Source organism: Spermophilus citellus, assembly GCF_964194105.1.
Source record: "Spermophilus citellus genome assembly, chromosome: 1".
NCBI lineage: Eukaryota > Metazoa > Chordata > Mammalia > Rodentia > Sciuridae > Spermophilus > Spermophilus citellus.
The window spans coordinates 3,924,499-3,944,020 of NC_138182.1; the positions used below are offsets into that span (position 1 = coordinate 3,924,499).

The following is a 19,522-nucleotide window of genomic DNA, read 5'->3' on the forward strand; positions in this document are numbered from 1 at the left end:
TTCTATGTGTGCACTCTCGGAGATGGGGACCCAGGTGCCTAGTGATGCCCAGCTTCCTGACATGTGTCAGCTGGTACAAAGCTGGTCACTGCCCAGCTCAGCAGGGCTCTGCAGGCCCCGGGTTCCTAAGAGCTTCTGCTGGGCCTTCCAGAGGAGGCTGTGCCAGGAGGACTCTGGCAGAGGTGGGACGTGGCAGGGGACGGAAGCTCTGGTGCTCTCCCTCCTCCACCGGAAGCCGTAGCTCCTCCCCCCTGAGTTCATCCACGTGCCTCACGGTCCCAGCTTCCAGGGTCAGCTGCCCAGGCTCCAGCTTCTTCCACATGCCTCCCCACCTGGGAGGCAGGGCACAGGCTCACCCACTTTGCCTCCCAGTCTTGGGGACAGCAGCTGCTGCCTGCTATGCAACAGCCTTGGTGTCACCTGACTGTCCTCCACCTGTCTCCTCATCTTCCTCCGTGACCTGCTCCCTGTATTCATGTTCTTCTCTGTACAGATGCAGCACCAGTTCTTCTCTAGACCGGATGATGCCAACCCCGCCGTCCTCCCTGCTGGCCTCTTCTTCTCCTGTCTTGGGGCTGGCAGTTCCTACCTGGAAGGTGCTCCAAGAGGACAGAGTGGAGGTGCTTTGACTCCCCAAATGAGGGACTGCACCTCACTGTAAAGCGAAGCCAGGAGAAGGACCCCAGGTCAGAAAGCAGACCAAGTGGTAAGGGAGGCTCATGGCAGGAGAACTGACTGGGAAGGAAGAGCCATGTCCCCACATGAAGCACATGGCCAGAGCAGAGCAGGTTCCAGCACGCTGGGCAGGGCACACCATCACAGGGTGGGACAAGAAGAAAGAAAGAAAAGAACAGGGGGCATGGGCTGGAAGTACACACGAGGCACACGCCCTGGTCCTTCAGGCCGGACTCAGAACAGCAGACACTTTGGAGGGGCAAAAGCAGGGTTGGGTCTCAGCAGACCCTGGGGGATCACTCCTGAGGGCCACTCCTGAGGCTCTATATGCCTCCTGCACGTCCCCTGTTGCTGCTTGGCCGGAGACTACTAATAATGCACACACAAACCACTGCATTTCAATTAGGTCATTTTCTATCATCTACATCCCCACCTTATAAAGCAATATGTAGAGGTCAGACCACATGGCTAATTACACGACTACACAACTAAACTGCTTCTGATATGAACAGCTGCACTTCCACACAGTTGAAGTGCCAAGAGCTCAAGCACCTCTAACAAAGCCATCCCTGGTGACAGTTCAGGCATCTCAGGGTTCCATACCAGACCACAGCATGGATAAGTTACGTTCAGGATCTACAAGTGTGCCTGTGTGTGCCCTTCTACCCATAGTGTGCATAATGGATGCATCTCTGTACATAGCCATTCATCTGTTGATCTCTTAATCTTGTGCCCAATCTGAGTACACATAGTGACTGCTTTATTGCTTAAATGCTGTCCAAATATGGCCATCATCAAAAAGCCCATGGGGGGAAAAACACTCAATCTCACACGGTGGGGAAAAGTAAATAAAAACTTCAAAGAGAAGCATCTCACCTCAGCTTTGTAATCAAAAAAGATGAAGTAACAAGGGGCATCAAGGATATGGAGAATAGAAAACCCTCAGACACCAGGAGGAGGGGTGTACATGAGCCCAGGAGAGGACAGTCCTCACACCTGGAGGAGGGGTGTACATCAGCCCAGGAGAGGAGAGTCTCACACCTGGAGGAGGGGTGTACATCAGCCCAGGAGAGGACAGTCCTCACACCTGGAGGAGGGGTGTACATCAGCCCAGGAGAGGAGAGTCCTCACACCTGGAGGAGGGGTGTACATCAGCCCAGGAGAGGACAGTCCTCACACCTGGAGGAGGGGTGTACATGAGCCCAGGAGAGGAGAGTCCTCACACCTGGAGGAGGGGTGTACATCAGCCCAGGAGAGGAGAGTCCTCACACCTGGAGGAGGGATGTACATCAACCCAGGAGGGGACAGTCCTCACACCTGGAGGAGGGGTGTACATCAGCCCAGGAGAGGAGAGTCCTCACACCTGGAGGAGGGGTGTACATCAGCCCAGGAGGGGACAGTCCTCACACCTGGAGGAGGGGTGTACATCAGCCCAGGAGGGGACAGTCCTCACACCTGGAGTAGGGGTGTACATCAGCCCAGGAGAGGAGAGTCCTCACACTGGAAGAGGGATGTACATTAACATTGCTATGATGGAAACAGAGTGCAGAGTCCTCATAAACTAAAGAAAGAGCTACCACCTGGCCCAGCAGTCCCTCTGCTGGGTGTGGATAGACAGGAGGTAAAATAATTACTCCCCAAAGAGGATGGTACTCCCAAGTTTATTGAATACTGTTCATACTTCCTAAAATATGGAATCAACCTAGCTAGATGCCCATCACTGCATGAATGAAGTGTGCATACAATGGGACATTATTCCCTCATAAAAAGAATGGAATCAGGTGACTGGCAGCAACCTGGATAGAACTAGAGGTCATTAGTTTAAGAGAAATAAGCCAGACAAATCCCAAATGTCCTTACTCATTTGTGAAAAATAAAAGGTAGTGACCTCATATAATGGAAAGGAATTGTGGTAATTAAAGACTGGGACAGAAAAGGGGTAGGTGACATTGGTACAGTTCAGTGAGGAGGGAACAGCCCCGGGTTTCTGGAGCACTATCAGGTAACGGTTGGTTAGACAATCCACAGTGTATTCAAAACGACCAGAAGAGCAGGATTCCCAGCACAGGAAAATGACTGACGTTTGAAGAGATGGAAGTGCCTTTTACCCGATGACCACCACCTGCACACATGGTCCAACTGCCACAATGTACCCACAAAGACCTGCCAAAACCATGCCTCGGTTAAAAACGCTGGCCGCAAGCACCTTTGCACTTTCTGCCCCCATCCTCTGGGTCAAGGGAGGGCAGCCTTTGGGGACCCTTGGCCTGTCCTCTAGTTAGGGAAATACTGTGCACAGGCACAAGAGGGTGCTGTAGGAGTGGGCAGCCTGCTGTGGTGCATCAGAGGTCCTGGGTCAGCTATGAGAGAACAGAGTCTGTTCCCGATGAAGACAAAGGATGTGGAGACGCCTCCTGATGTCCACAAAGCAGAGCCCTGTTGACTCCTGCTGAGGGACACGGGGAGGCTGGGAATGATGGAGTCCAGTGGGAAGGCCTGTGTGGATGAATGCCAGGGACCTAGAACCACCAGGAGGGGAGCATCCAGCCCAGGAAAGAGCCTCACCCACATTCTGGGAAGGACCACTGAGTTCCCAGCAGAGGCTGGGCACAGGGCAGGTACAAGCACCCCTTGGAGAGTCAGCCTTGTCTATCTGGAGGCTCTGTGAGTCGGACACTCTGGGATGGTACAGGACAGGCCAGCCCCTACCTCCCCATGCCGGCCTGCAGGAGAGGAAGCGTACCGTGGAGAGCAAGAGACTGCCTGTGTGGGGACTGTCAACTGGTTTTTGTTGCTGTTCTGTTTAATAATTTTGTTTTAATTATTTATTATTGGGTTCTAGAATTCTCAATCTTGGAGTTGAGTCTGTGAGTGCCAAGCAAAGCAAATGAAGAAGTGTCTCTACCAGAGAGGCCAGGCGCATCCCTGAAGCTGCCCAGGAGTCTGTCCAGTTACAGGGAAAGGACTACCCTTGCTCATCACATTTCGAAAACCAGGACAAGCCAAAACCAAAATTAAAACGTGGCACATCCTCTGTGCTGCATCTGTTCATCTCCCAGGTACATGAAGAACAAAAGGCTGAATGAAACTCTGGGAGAGCTGACTGCGGAGAGAGGAAGCACAGTGTATTCTTCTCCCCAGAGAAGCAGACACAGAGACAGAAATGCTTAACACAAGGGTGATGAGCCACTCGGGAAGCCCCCTCTCATGCCACTAATTCAGACCTGCTGCCAGCGAGTCAAACACAGGAGTCACGTTTAATTTCCAGCCGTGTTTCCGGACACATGGAAGGAAGCAGGGTGGAAGCAGGGCTGTTAAGCCTTCCCTCCTGAGGACCATCCGAGCTCCCTCCACTAGTAGCGCTGGGATGCGAGCTGGGCCCCGGGTGAGAAGCGGAGCACCTGCCCTGGAGAGAGGAACAGGAAGGAGAGGAGCCTGTGTCTGGTCATTACAGGCCACGGCGCCCTGAAAACCTGAAATCCACAAAGCTCCCAACTTCAAGAAAACATTTTGAGTACAGATGTGGCTCTCCAAGAGATTTGGACTCTGGAGCATTCTGGATTGGGGTCTTCAGATTAGGGTTGCTCAACTGGCAAATTGTAGGAAAATATGCCAACATCTCCCCCCACCCCTTTTACGTGTTTTCCTTTCTGAAGTGAGAAGAGAGAGCCTGGGAGAAGCTATGGGGTGGGGTCTGAAGCCCACAAGGAGCTGGAGATCTGGTGGCTGCCTTGCCTACCACACTGAACCAGGGGGGTCCATCTGCTTCCCACCCTGAGATCATCAATATTTATGGAACAGAAGTAAATTCACACATCCCTCGTATTTATAATCCCTTCCTGCATCATGTTATTTACAAGCCGCAAAACATAATCCTCAGAGAAGAAGTGGTTAGGATTAACAGATGATAAAAATGCAAACTTTTTGAAACATACTCGTGAATTCAATATATCACGTCAGAATATATGTGAAGATTGGTTTTAGCAAAATAAATAAATGATCATTTGCAGCAAATACGTGTCCAAGTATTTTTCATGCCTGGCTTCCACATCCCACCCAAGGCTTGATGAAAAGGGTCTCCGTTCCTTGTATAGTGGTGAATCAGCTCTATCCACTGCCAACACTTACGAGCAGAGGCTGAAAAATGAAGAGAGTCTGTCTACTGGTGCTGCACGTTTCCTTCTGGGCCCTGTCAGTCGACAGGTACTAATTAACAGAGAAGGCGAATACCAGGAGCACCCAGCAAGCTGGTCAGGAGTCCCTATCTGGACACCTAGGAATTTGGACATTACCTTGAACTTGACACAGTTGAAATTCATAAATATGCTTCATACATTCCTTTTAAGGAATGAAATACCAACCCACAATAAAACGGCAATGCTCTAGGAAATCTAATACTCCACGTTGACAGCTTTCTGTCAGCCCTGACAATTGGGGGTGTGTTCCAGCTCTGCAGGGACAGGGGGATTCTCCCTGAGATCCCTACGCTCCTTCCTGCCCCAGCAGAAAGAAAATGCTGATCCTGGTCCCCAGACAAGCTGCCAAAGGTCAAAGTGCCATCAGTAATGGAGCATCAGGAGCCCTGTGGAGCTAGTTTTTATTTTTCAGAACGTCTGCCCAAGAGGTGAACAGCTGCAGATGTAAATTAAGCCCTTTCTGTGCAGGTCAAAATATCTTTGTCAAATAACCTTTAATAGTATCAGTTTGGCTGAGACCAGACAGATTTGATTGTTCTGTCTGGGGATTCTGCCTGGAGAGAAGAGAAATAAATGGAAGCTGCCCCATTGATTGGTCTGTCCGCTTTGTCTTTTGATTTAAAGGTTTGCTCTCAGAGTCTTCTTGGGTACATTGTGTCTCCCACAAATCTCCAGGGAGTAAAGGCCAGCTATAAATGGTGTGACCAACACAGGTGGAATCAGGAGACAGAGGAGCCACAATGTTCCCTGCACTCTTTCTCTGTCAATATGTTGAAGGGCACAGAGGTCCACGTCATGTGTGACCCGGAACTTTCTTGGGTATAATAAAGTGCCGGAGATGAAGATCTGACTTGACAGTGCTCTGCGCAACAGTATACCTCTAACTACAGATGATTCCCAAGCCCAGCTCCTCCAAAGATGGGCGCATCCTTCTCCAGGAGAAGGAAAAAAATCCAGGTGTTTCATAGACAGGCTCCAGATCAGTAACATTCTTGTCCTGCATCATTTCTATAAGCAGTGATTTAGGAACTGAATCCCCACAAAGGCCTCTGAAGAGGAGCGGCCTGAACAATCCTGTCCAGGAAGCCAACGTTACCTGTAGGGTGTGGCTTAGCGGCAGAAAAGGAAGCCGGAGGAGCACCATCAAAATCCACCCAGAGACACATCTGCCAGTGTGCTGGATCCAGGGGCTGTAAATTTTTATTTCATCATAAAATCACAAAGGCAGAATATGTATATGAAATTATGGAGAAGGTTTTAATTTTCTTGTGAGAAACAACATTGAAAGGATTTTTAAATGTGCAGTCAAATCTGACACACCTGTATGCTCAATTAAAATATTAGTCTTGAAACTAAATGGTGAAGAATATAATTTTTAAAAAATTGTTTTTGATCTGGGTAGACTTACTCATCAAAAAGTAGCCCATATTATTCAATGAAAACCAGACTGACACATTAATGTAAATTAAAACACACGTCCACGGGTGTTCTCCTTTAGCCCAGTACTAGAGTGTCCACAGGGCAGTATCTAAATTTTCTGCTCTTAGCTCTCACAGAAGTCTCTGCAGTATGATAGAGAAGCAAGGGAACACCACACTGGGACTGGAGTGTGACAGCTGTCCTGCCACACTGTCCTGCCGTCTACTTCAGTGAAACTGGTTACACTGGGGTTCACAAGAACAGGGACTTATAATATGATTTATAAAATACTCCTTGTCGTCACGTGGGCACATTGCTAAGAGTCAACTGATTTTTGAGACCAAACCAAGGATGTCTTGCCACCTACTTAGTAAGCCAATGGGCCCACCAACATTCATCTGAAAATACGACAGCTGAGCAGATGATCCTTCACAGGTTTTCTGGTCTTGGGGCTGCTTGCTGACTGATGAGTTCCAGGTCTTGCTGAACACTGTGCCATTCCTGCACTGAAGACTTTCAAAGCTGATGGGGAGATGACTTGCTTATTTGAAGCCATGTTTAAAAATAATCACCCTGCATTTATTGCTAGCTCAGCACTGAACTTTCAGAATAAGCTTATGAGAGTCATAATCTTACTTTCTTTAATTGTAAATTTCATGGATGCAGCAACAGAAGGTCCTGTCCTTCTCAGTCACACATCAGAAAAGCTGAAACTGAAACCCAGCCTGGAGGCCTGGGGTCGGGGGAGCCTCTTCTCTTCACTGTACCACACAAATTCTATGAGTAAGACAGCAAAACTTTAAGAACATCGCCCACTATGTTGTTAGGAGAGAAAAACAGGGTACTTGAGGAATGAGCCAGGGTGCTGACACCTACTGACCTGTCTCAGATGAAGTGATGTCCCCAAGCTCTTGTCCATCCAGAACCACAGAACATGACCTATTTTTTGGCAAAAGGGTCTTTGCTGATGTAGTCAGTCAACCCTCAGGAGAGCATATTGGGTTAGGATGGGCCTAAATTCTTACAAAAAGAGAGGACACACAGAGGGCAGGCCCTGTGATGGCAAGCCAAGGAATGCCCAAGCCAGGACAAGACCTGGAGAATGCCTCCCTCCGAGTCCCCAGAAGGAAGCCCTGCAGCTGACACTGGAGACTGGACTCTCTCCTCCAGCCCTGAGACCACACACTGCCATTCTTCAAGCCCTCAGCTGCTGGTGGTGTTGTGGCGGCAGAGGAGACTAGAAGGGAGCTTTCAATCTGTAGGGGTGTCACTAAAGGCACCAAAGTTTACTGCAGGAAAACTGAGGTGGATGTTCATACACAAGGATGAGATAAAAAACGTTTCAGAAGTACTTTTAAATTGTAAAATGGTATGAGGCTATCGGGCATCATCATTGATGAGGTCAGGGAGAAATCAGTGAAATCTAGATTAGCCAAGAACTTGATCTTTGGGAGGATGGACAAGATTTGGAATGACTGGGCAATGAGACTTCCAGGTGAGGAAAACCACAGGAGCAAAAACCTAAGGAGACAGGCAGGAGTCACTTGAAATGAATCAAATGATGTAAAAAGAAACCCTACGATGTTCCAAGCTTAAATCGCTTACTTCCATAATCAGAGGAATACTTCATTTGTTCACTAAGACCACTGCAAGAAATGACCACAAATTGTGTGACAAGAGAAAAGCATTCTCTCCTGGTTCCGCAGGCCTGAGCTCCTGGAGGCCCCAAAGGGAGGATCCTTCTACCTCCTCCTGCTGGGGGCGGCTGCACTGCTCCCATCTCTGCCTCCAACCATCAGGTGACTTTCTCCCTCACCCTCCCCTCTGGACACATCCCGCTGGATGTAGAGACTTCCACATGATTGAGGGTGACCCTCTCTTTAGCTCCTTGATGACATATATAGAGACCTCCCTTCCAACATGGTCACAGTCACAGACTTCATGGATGAGAGCCTGGAATATCTTCAGGAAGCGGGTTTGCACCATTCAACCTTTACAATACCTAACTGTCTGGAGAGCAATGGACCTGGAATACAGACCCATCGTCTTAAGCTAGAAGAACAGCGATAACTTGATATCTGTAAATCACCCAGGCCAATCACAGTGGGACATTTATTTGAGCCCCAATAGGAACAACTATATCCTAAAATAAATTTTAATAACTTCCAGATAAAGATGTATGAGCAGACAAGAAGCAAGGGTCGTATATGCAAGTGCAGATAATACATAAGTATTAATTTTGATTTACATTTTCATTAATTTTATTTTTATTATTTCAGGTCACTTTGCTATCTCCTAATCCACTCACTTTTTCACATCAAAATTTAGGAACTTTAAAATACTATTTCCTACTGGAGTTATTTTAGAATCACCTTAATGGAAATTCAACTCTCCTAAGAGCCAATGTCTTTGTCAAGCTATAATTCTTCTTCCCTTCAACAGTCTTAATTTTAATAGCCAATAAAATTAGACATACTTTTAGGATTTAATGCTTATCTGTCATTTAAATCAACAGCTTAAGAGTCACCCTTAAAACAGGTAATCCCATATATGATTTAAAGTTTGCTAACACAAATAATCATCCAAGCAACCAACCAAGCAAACAAACCCCCAAGCCCCACTAGCCTTCTTTAATTCAAATCCATGCTCATTAACAAGACCTGGTTAATATTTCATGCACAGCACCTCCCCATTTACTTTAAAATATTTCTGTAATGGAGATTGGAAAATACACCATGCTCCTATGAGTAATGAAAAATTCAAATGTATTTAGGAAAGATCTTCAACTGTAATTCAAATAATGTTGCTTAAACATTTCTAAAAGGACCTCTGAGCCTCTGCTCAAAAGAGCCTCAGAAGCTTGCAGGGTCTCCTGGGCAGAGCTCAGGACAGGTGAGAGCACCCAGGTGGGGCTGGATGTCAGCAGCAACACTGGCTGTAGCAAGGTCTCGCTAGGAGGGGTAGGAGGTGTTCACTAAGAGGCCAGGCGAACCCTGGGGAGGAGCAGGTGGTGCTGGGGCTCCATTCCACCCACCCATCTGGCCGAACAAGAGGCTGGAGAGAAACTCAAGAGCAGAGGGGACTGGAGAGCTGCCCCGGGGACTGACTTTATTGTCAAGGATTATTCAGAAGTGTTTTGCCCACTGTCCAAAATAGAGGCTGCATGTTGATTTTTAAGTCAATTTACTTTTTTTGCATCTCTTGATTTACAAGAGATGCAGAATAAGCAGTTAGCTTTTTTTTTTTTTTTAATGCAACATCTCAAAATTGAAGAGTATGGGGCTTTTTGATCACTCAAATGGCATATGGCTTGACATATTGCCACAAATTATAAAATCTATACAGTAACCTGTGAATGAGTCCTTAGGGAGTCCCTTGGCTCAGACTCATTAGTTCATCTCACTGAAAAGAAAGATTTTTACAACACCACAAATTTGGCCTCAACTCTGGAAAACTTGCTTAAAGATAAAGGTACTTTTAAAGGAAATTTCATGATTGTGGGGGAGCTTTGGCTCAGAAACAACAAATCAATTGTTGTTCCTATTGTACCTCATTCCTAGTAGAACTTGCTAAAATAATTCTATTAATTTAAACTACTAAATGATAGTTTCTCACCAATTCTTCCAAAAACAATTGGAATTAAAATTTAGTGTACCCAGAATAATTTTTGAAACTAAACATAAGATAATCAAAAATCTCTGACTTAAAACCACATTTTCACTCATTTTAACACAATTAACATTCATTGAACATCTAGTTCATGTCCAATACACAAAGCAGGCTTACAAGGTGGGTCAAGAATGTACTTACTTACCCCAGCTGCCATAAAACTTTTAGGCAAAGAATTTCTCTGAAATCATTAAATATTATTAAGAATTTTACCTAATTTATACAAATTCAATAAATGGTTAACATAGAAAAGTATAGATTGAAAATCTGAATGTAAGGTTACAAGATTACTATCTTTATCAAGAACTTGCAAAGCCTAAGTCTCTCAAATAGAAGAGAGTGTTAGTAGCTCTCCAGGGACACAGATAGAAGATCTTCCACCAATTTCCTTTCCACGCCCATGGGCCCCTTGAAGGGACTTCCAAGGCCTCTCGGAGAGGGCACCGTGGCCTCACTGCTGGCCACCAGGTGTGCTTGCTAGTCTCTGCTCCTCTGGGTTTCTGATGTATTTCTCTTTTTAAATATTTTTCTCTCCCTTTTCCCTGTTCTTCCTGGACAAAATCAAGAACATGTTTCCAAGCATGAAAGCATGTTCCTAGAAACAACCTCTATTATCCCAGCATCACCTCGAGAGATTTCCATGAAACACTTAGATTCTGAAGGTCTAAAAATTGAATATTGCCCCTTTCTAAGCCTTCAACGTGGGTGGATGTGGAGAAATGGTGCCCACCCTCTGCCTCGCCTTCTTGTACTGCAGAGGGTGGAAGGAGAGCTGCCTTCCCAGGACCCTCTGCATCTGGGAGCTGACCACTCCTCAGCTTCAACCATTGAGCACCATCACCCAGGTTTAGAAGGCAGATGGGTGGAGGCCACACTCTGTGACCCACGTGCAGGGACTCATCTTAGCTCTGCACTGGGGAGACACAGGCTAGTCACTGGTTTCTTCAATGTTGAGTGCCAGGGTATGGGCGTTTCAAATGAGTTGATGACAGCAGTAACCGAGTCAGAAACCACAGCAGCAGCATCTCAGTTTGCCTGGAGACACACACCTTGGTGACTCAGTTCTGGGATGTGGTTTAGGGATACTCTTTTCTTTTTTCCTTGGTATTGGGAAGTAAACACAGGGGTGCTTAACCATTGAGCAACACATTTCCAGCCCTTTTTATTTAGAGGCAGAATCTCTTTCAGTTGCTAAGGGCCTTGCTATATTGCTGAGGCTGGCTTTGAACTTGTGATCCTCCTGCCTCAGCCTCCGGAGCCTCTGGGATACAGGCATGGGCCACTGCACCAGTCCAGGGGCACTTCTGAAAGTTCAACTTAGAATCTCCCAACAATGTTTTCTTGTGCTGATTTATTTTCTGCTTAAATAGTTACAGTGAAGAAGACAGAGAAAACAGCTACCGTGGATTCTGTCCTGTGCCACTGAGTCCTAAGCAATACGAATGGCGCCCACTTTCACAATCCCATATCTTCCCGAAATGCCCCCCTCTTTATAATTAGTGAGCTTTAACCAACACCAGTAGGCCTGGGTCATATCATAACTCCTCTAGAAAACATTTCTACATTTTTGGCCAAATGACTGCTTCCTTCTCCATGGGAATACATAATTTTAAAAAGATCATAATCATATCCGCATTTTTGTGTTTGTTAATTGGCTTTCCCTTTTCTGATGCAAGGACTATTTTGTACCCTCTAATGCTCCCCCTTTGGTGAACAGCAGTCTCGGTGATCACCGGTGGATGTGACTGAGGTATGCTGCAGGGTCACTAGGGAGTCCTCCCTGCAGTACCCAGGTGGTAGTAAGTGGCGGTGTCACCTGCGGGTAGATGGTTACAAACCCGAAGCAGGGAGACATTAACTGCAGATGGGAGCTGGATGGAGCATAAATGGGAGTGGGTTTAAATAGTGAAACATGGAGAGAACCTGACCTTGTTAGGAAGGCAAGGAGGGGCCTCAGCTGGAGTGTGAAGGCGGGGTGCAGGACAACTGGGAGTGGACTAGAAAAATGACCTCGGGGAGGTCTCGCCAAGAAAGCTCTGGATGGGCAAAGATGCCCTCAGCCAGGGACATCCTGATGCTGGTCTAGATGGAGGAGCGTGATCCAGGCCCAAGGACGTCCTCCAGGGAGGGGGTTGGGGAGAGCAGCTTGCCTTAGGAGCTGGCTGCAGGACCAGGAGTGGTAACAGGCTCCCAGGAAAACCCCTCAGTGCTAGGAAGCGCATTCAGGAAGAGCAGGCTCAGAGGCCCAGAGTCTGTCTGCGTTATGAGAATATCCTGGAGTTCGCAGCGGAGGCTCTTCAAGCCCAGGGCTCCTGTACTTGTGTAATGACATGATCAGGTCATCATGCAGAGCACCTGCACTGTTCTGAAGAAGTTAACTCCTCACCAACAACTAGCTTAGGAAAGTAGCACCACCCAGCAACGCACCCAAGTGCTGCAGGAGCCCACAGGCTTGGCCTGGGCTCTGGTCCACAGGGCCATCACCAACCCCTCAGTGGTCCACTTACCCTTCCTGCATAGTGCATGACGGTGAACGCCGCACCTTGGCCTTTGAGAGCCACGTTGCCGTTCCCATCCTTCGTGGGGGAGTACACAGCATTTGTGTTTGATGATTCTAGGAGGTTCTGTAGCCTTTTGGGAAGGTTCGGTTCTGTGGACCAAATCGCCTGGCTTTCTTCATCCAATAAAGAGAGCAATCCTGAGGGCTTCTGAAAGCAGCAAGAGAGGAGGTTTCCATCAGTACTCACCTCCCTCCATCTCCACCCAGACCCTCGGAAGAGAAATCAGCCTCTACCTGAACACACCTCTGCCTGGGCTCACGGTGGGTCCCCGCCCCTCACAGAGCTCTGAGGTCAGCAGCCCTCACATTGTGCTAGCAGGGACGAGAGTGCTGCAGAGTTAGGAAAAGGGACAGGGTGACGTAACGGGGACACCGACCTTCAGTGAGAGAAGGTAGAAAGGGAACACTGCACTCTGCACACAACTGAGCACGGCCTGTTTGAAGGGGCATTGAGGTGTCTGAGAGAGACTGCGGATGAGTCCGTGACATGCTCTTCCTGTAAGTCGACAGGCAAAGCTGGGGACACACCCCTGCAAGGCCCTCAGACTCCTGGTTTTAGTGGAGTACAGACACGTGCACATGTACCTGTCCTGCCAATTGTTCCAAATTTAAATCTTATAAACTTGGGAGATAAATTTTAAAATTATGTTAAATTTGTGTCCTTGTGTCATTAATCATAGAATCACAGACATTATGTCATGGAAAAACTAGTTTTGTGCACTGTCTTCTTTACTGCTGAGAGTTTAGTCATGGAAGTACAAAATATCGAACATTTTTATATCAAAATGTTCTGATATTTCTTGTCCTTCCAATGAATATGAGTTCTTTCAAATGCCCCTTCAGAAAAGGACACGTTGTGCTCCTCAATAGGTTTTGAAAGATTATAAATACATTGCAGAATCTCATATGTAAAGATAGCTCAAATCCAAGGCCTTCTGAAGGAAAATCTGTCTCCAGTACATTTAGATGCCTGTATGCTGGTAAGTATCTAATTATATTATATGAATACCTGGAAAAAGAAATCCAAAACTCCAGCCTGGTTACCAGGAGAATATGCCGTCTCCATGGTAACCCCCTCTTGTACACATTCTGTCTGCTCTTGTAGGAAAAGCACTTCATTGATGTAGTGGTGTATCTTCTCGTTGGTCATGTTGACACAAAGCTATTGTGGGAAGAAGAGAACAATACACAAGATAACGCGTCCGTCCCGCAGCCCACTGGCTCAATGACACAGTTTCAGACTGCTGAAAAATGGACTCAGGGACATTCCAACCACTTAGTGTGTCGAGGTGAAGCCTGCAGCCTGGCTGAGAAGCCCAGGTCCAACAGGTATCCTCTGGCACCCTCTGCCTGACTGCTCAACTTACAGGGAGTAGGTTAAAAACAGGGAGCATAATTACAGCACTGACTTATAAAGGGGAATGGCAAACATAGATGATCACTTGAGAAATAGTTCCAAAAGGAAAATATCTTTGGGCTCTCGCCAACAAACGAAGACACAGGCAGGTCTGGCGTGAGATGCCAGGGAGCCAGCATTTCCAGCGTGCCTCACTTCTTGTGCGCTGGTGACGCGTGACAGTGAACTGGGTTTCCTCCAGAGCTCACGCCTCTAGGCTTCACTGAAAGACAGGGTTCTTGACAAACTCCTCCTCCAACTGTCCGCTGCCCCTGCTCAGAACATTCCCACCAGGAAGCAAATGTTTCCAAAGTCTTAAATTTCTTTAAAAAAAAGTCCTTTAATTTTTAAAAGTAGAAAATAAACTGAATTCTAACCAAAATGAGATCTTACTTCTTCCAGGCCCTTTCCCACTTTTCTGCTTACTTTTGTATCAAAAAAAAAAAAATCACAAAAGGCGTGTTTCTTCTTACATTTCCAATTCTTCTACCCTCATCCTCCCTTGAAACTAATACATCTTCTGTCCCCATGGTTTCACAAATTTCTTTTCTGGAAGTCACTACTGATGTGTGCCTTTTTAAATTCAGCGTTTGCGTCTCAGTATCCATTTTTCTTGACCCCTATCGATGTGTGAGAGAGCTGGCTCCTGTTTCCTTGGAACCCTGGTGGGCAGTCTTCCTGGCTCCACCTGCTCCTGGCCCCCTTCCTGCCCCTTCTGCGGAGCACTCCAGGACACAGCCCTGGGGCTCGCTCCAGGCTCTGTCTACAGCCATTCTCATGGGTCTCACAGACACTCATGCTCCTCCACTTGTCCCCTGAGCTGCTGCGTTACACTAGATCAAGTCTAAAGACCAGTGGAAACATCCAGTGTCAATAACTCACTATAAATAATTAAAGATGAGTGGCTTATAAAGAGGAACCCAGCTGAGAAACATTTCAAAAGAAGTCCGAAAGGAACAACATCTAGGATCGTATTTGACAGGACAGCTCCTGGGTCCATATGAAGAAATGCCAGAGCTTTCGTACAGAGCATAAGACTGGAAGAAACAGTCACAGAGACTCCCCGGAAAAGACCTCCCTGGGTCCTCATCTCCCTGTACCTCAGGCCCCCCAGATCTGGTGTTATCACACGACATGGAAGCCCGACGTCCCTGCTGGACATTCTGCCCTTGTGGGAGACATCCTCTCACTAGCCCTTGTGGTAGCAATCCCCACATCCCAGCCACCAGTTAGCCAGACAGATCCCCCTGCCCAGGTGACAGACCCCAGGAGGGTCTAATTCTCCATACACTTGTCTGTGCCTGATGTGTGGCTGCTAATGATTGAGAAACACATGCACACAGATGGAAAGGGGGCAGTGTCTCAGCTGTTGGAGAGGGTAGGAGGTCACAGTAATCTAGGGGTATGAAAAGCCTCAGAGGAATACTTTCCCAAGGATCAAACCTATCAGAAGCCAGAGTGTGGGTCAAAAGGCTGAGAGAGTGTGTCACTAGACTGTGCTGACCTGCTCTAAAGCTCTGTTCTCCACTTCTTGCCAGAACCAGAACTCAATGTGTGGGTGCAGACAGCAGCTGCATCTTCAGACACAGGGAGATGTCATGCTAGGGACCGCATGGGGAGCCCCAACTGAAGCAGAGCTCGGGAGTTCTTAGGACCTGACAGACATGAGTTATTTTAAATATGAAGGGACGGGGGAATGGTTTTCATTATTAAGATAATAGGTAAAGAATGATAGTGTAGTAGAAATACACTAAATGAAATATTAATTGATGTAACTATGTTAAAATAAGATCTAAATGCCCTACATTGACACCCACGCAATACAACAATTCTTCTCTGCTCCAGTGATGGCTTCAGGACGACAGCTTTTCTTGCATGTCTGATTTCATGGTATAAGACAGTTTCAGCACATTGAGCATTAAGTGAATTTCTGTAGACTGAATGAGTTTCCTGAATGCAATCCACTACAGCACAAGACCTAAGAACCACGCCACATTGCTGCTCTCCTACGGGCATTTAAACCCTGAAGGACTCAGGAGGGTTTGTTTAGACTTGAACACCCCACCACCACCTGCTGCTTCCACTGTCTTCTCCCCTACATCCCATCCATGGGCACTGGCACTTCTAGAATTTTCTATCTTGTTGTGTCAGTGATTAACTAGCATTTTTCCTCCCTTCTCTTTGAAAACTAGTTTTCCTGGGATATACTCAAAGCTGGAAATTCTTTATGTCATTAAAGCAAAATATGGGTGATTGATTTTATAAAATAAAAATACAGCCGCTTCAGATGAGAACGCGTGACAGAAGCAGAGGCTGGCCAAGTGGCAAGGACATGGACCTTTATCTCCTGGGAAGGCAAAGATGTCCGAATAGGGACACAGACCAGTGGATCTGGAGCTACAGCCGGCAGAGGGAGGATTCAGGGTTTCAGTGTATCAGGTAAAATGTTTTCTTTCTTGTAACTGATACAATTTAGCACATTAGTTCCCTTGTATGATTCCATCAGAAGGAAGTGATACCAAACAGAGGCAGATTTTTGGATCAGTTTCCATATTTATCTTATGGAATATAAATCACTAGTGGTGGTTTCAGAAAGAAAAAAACATAGTCTATAAAATTATGTAGACACTATCCACATTAGTATCCCTCTGCTAAAGTAATATAAACGAAAATGATTATAAATGAAATAATTACAAAATAATTATAAATGAAGATAAAAATTTTTGAAAATTATTGTAAAAGATCAAAATTATTTCACTTTGCTTCAAATGTGATATTGTGATACATTACCTTAATTTGAAAGCTTGTTAAAATTCTCCGATGCTGAAGTAATTTTATTGCTAAGGGATATTAAGTGCTTTAAAATTCGGTGTGAAATATTTACCATAAATGTATGAAAAATAAATAATTTCTCCCTTGGAATGCAACCACTGAAAATTATCCTCTTTAATGATGTGAGCTAAACAACTGCAACACCTCAAGTTTTCTGAGATCAAACAACATACGGAGGCCTTTAAGAAAATCCATGTCTGCCCTCTGCCTTGGCACCGGCTGCAGCCGGGCTGTGCCATGTGCTGGGAACAAGGTGCCTTAGCACCCAGGCTGATCAGGGAGCAAGCGCTGGGCCTGGAGTAGGCGGCGTGCATTACTGTCTGGGTGGCCGGGAGTCTGACCAAGGGCCCACCTGATGAAGGGTGCCTTGGCAGAGTTTCATACTCTGGTCAGAGTGATTCACAAGACCTCCAGCCACTGTCTTGAACTTGTGACGTTTTCAGCCGCAGTGCCAGGTGGCCGTTCATTTTTGTGGCACAGGGTGACTTTTACAAGACACCTGAATGTTTTATTGTATTCTGAAGAAAAGGAAAACTCACAGAATTGGGTAAAATCCCTCAGGGAACATCCCAGCCTGCTGCAGAGAACGGAGCCTGCAGGCGGCTGACTTGCAGCTTCTGGCACCCATTACAGTGGCACCTGCGGGACTTCGGCCTGTGTCTGTGTGTGTAGCAGGGGGAGAGGGAAGCTCACTCTCTGGGAACATGAGCAGTTCAAGGCAGGAGGTTCTTCAAAATCCTTCAACATGTAACGTGCACATCGACGTGTTTTACCAAAAGGTTAGCAAGTTGGTCAAAGCACTCAAAGTTAAAATAAAGAACTTCCATTTGGGACATGAACTTCATAGCTGCCAGCAAATGTCACTAAGGGTTAATGACACGGGCCAGCATTCCAAGCCAGCTACCTGCTGGAAAGCTGGACAAAGGCATTTCACCAACCAAATGTGACCAAAGTGGTGGCCAGAACTCACTAGTGCGTGGTTCACTTTCTCTACTGTCTGTGTGGCAATGAGTACACGTGGGTACGGGACAACGAGCAGGAGGAACTTGCCAGCACCTTAGTATATGTGTTTGGAAGCACAAATCGGTAGCAGTAACTGAGCAAGTCCCTGACTTCAAAGTAAAACCACCATTATTTTTGCTTCTCAGCTCTCCCCATGGGCCTTGTGCTTGGGCTGCACTGGATGGCCAGGTACTCCTCAGAGCAGACTCGAATGTGGGTGAACGTGTAAGTATTCATGAGTGATACCCATTACCAAGGAGCTCCTCAATTAGCATGCACCCTTGTCTAATTAAAATGCATGCCTTGTACATTATGCACATCGCTAACAGGTTTAATAATAAAAAGCACGCGCCCCTTGAAAACTCTCTTTGGTAGCAGAAGTTCCCTGAGTATCCAGATGGCCCGTCACTTGTATCAATGACAAACTTAATTCCTTGAGTAAATTTTCACCAACTGTTCTCCCTTTATTTTTATTACTCAGTGAAATATATCCGAAGCAAAAATATAATAGAGCATGACATATACATCGCAGAATTAAAGTGGAAGATTAATTAAAGCTGACTCCGACTGAAGGCAGAGCCGCAGGCGTTAGACAGGGATCTGCAGTCCTAGCTGCACCCTGGGATTAACTGGGGAGCTTTTGTAAAAAGGCTGATGTCTGGGCCTGACCCCTAATCCATTAAATTGGAGTAGGGCCCAGGCATTGATATATTTTAAAAGCTTTTCAGGTGGCTTTAGCTATGCAGACATGATCGAACACACTGAGCTAAACGATGGGACAGAGAATACCACGGTCCATTAACCAGTTTGCTCATCAGTTAATCTTGATATATGTGGAAATTATGTATGATATTAACGTGCATGTTGTGGGAGAGAGAGGAATGGCGTGAGATTTCAGGTATTCCACGTTGTCCAGCAGAGCTCTCACCATACGAGCTGTCAGTAGCTATTGTCTAAAACACACTCGACAGCCAGCAGCCTCCCGGGGAAACAGGGAGTCTAAGTTAATGGGCTCCGTGCAGGACGTCTCTGGACCTTTAGTGAGTCAAACCCTGTGAACCTCCAGCTCCTGTGAAGAACGCCCTGGGCTCAGCAGACTGTCCCAGGAGCTGTCCTAATTAACCCGTCATCCTGAGCCCAAAGCACTGTCTATAAATGGCGGGCATCAGTGCGTGGGGAAGGGCAGCGTCTCTCTTGTTGGCCACGGTGTAAAACCTTTAAATTTCCTCTGTCGCAGAGCTCCTTCTCCTCTGCCCCCAGTCTGACCTTACCTGAAGACAAGGCTGCACGCAGCTGTGGGGTGGGGCTGCTCCCCCACCGTGGCCTCCCACAGGGGGACCCACAGGACAGTGGGAGCCGATCCCAGGCCCTGCCATGCCCTGCTTCCTGGGACCTGGCCCCCCGTGGGTGTGTTCATTGGTCACTTGACTTCTTCACCAGTCTACTCTCCTTCTCTTGGGAAATTTCCGTTTCTTCAATGAACCAAACCTCCTTTCCTTCTCTGGATTCCCTTTGATGGTTTTAAGTCCTTGTATATATAATAGATTTAAGTAAACTTAAAGGGGAATTACTTCACATACACAAAACATTTTTTATACAGATTAAGCAACTCTTTACATTTCTTCCAGTTGTTCTGTTACTCAGAGCAACATAAATTCATAAAACAAATCCAACATTTTGATAGGTATGATTCATGGCTCTCTTTTCCTTTTACATGAATAATCGCTACTTTTTGTGTTGGTCTGTTCAGGGTGCTATGACAAAATACCACAC

At 46.6% G+C, this 19,522-nt stretch overlaps 1 protein-coding gene across 1 annotated transcript in view; it reads right to left on the reverse strand.

The window, feature by feature from the left end:
• The window catches only part of MYO16 (myosin XVI), a 539,332-nt gene that overhangs the window by 130,013 nt on the left and 389,797 nt on the right, over window positions 1-19,522 (reverse strand). Inside the window, exons 22-23 of the mRNA XM_081300676.1 lie at window positions 13,529-13,681; window positions 12,467-12,667 (exon numbers count right to left, since the gene is read on the reverse strand). Of these exons, the coding sequence (XP_081156802.1) occupies window positions 12,467-12,667; window positions 13,529-13,681 (354 nt within the window). The remainder of the gene's footprint in view (window positions 1-12,466; window positions 12,668-13,528; window positions 13,682-19,522) is intronic.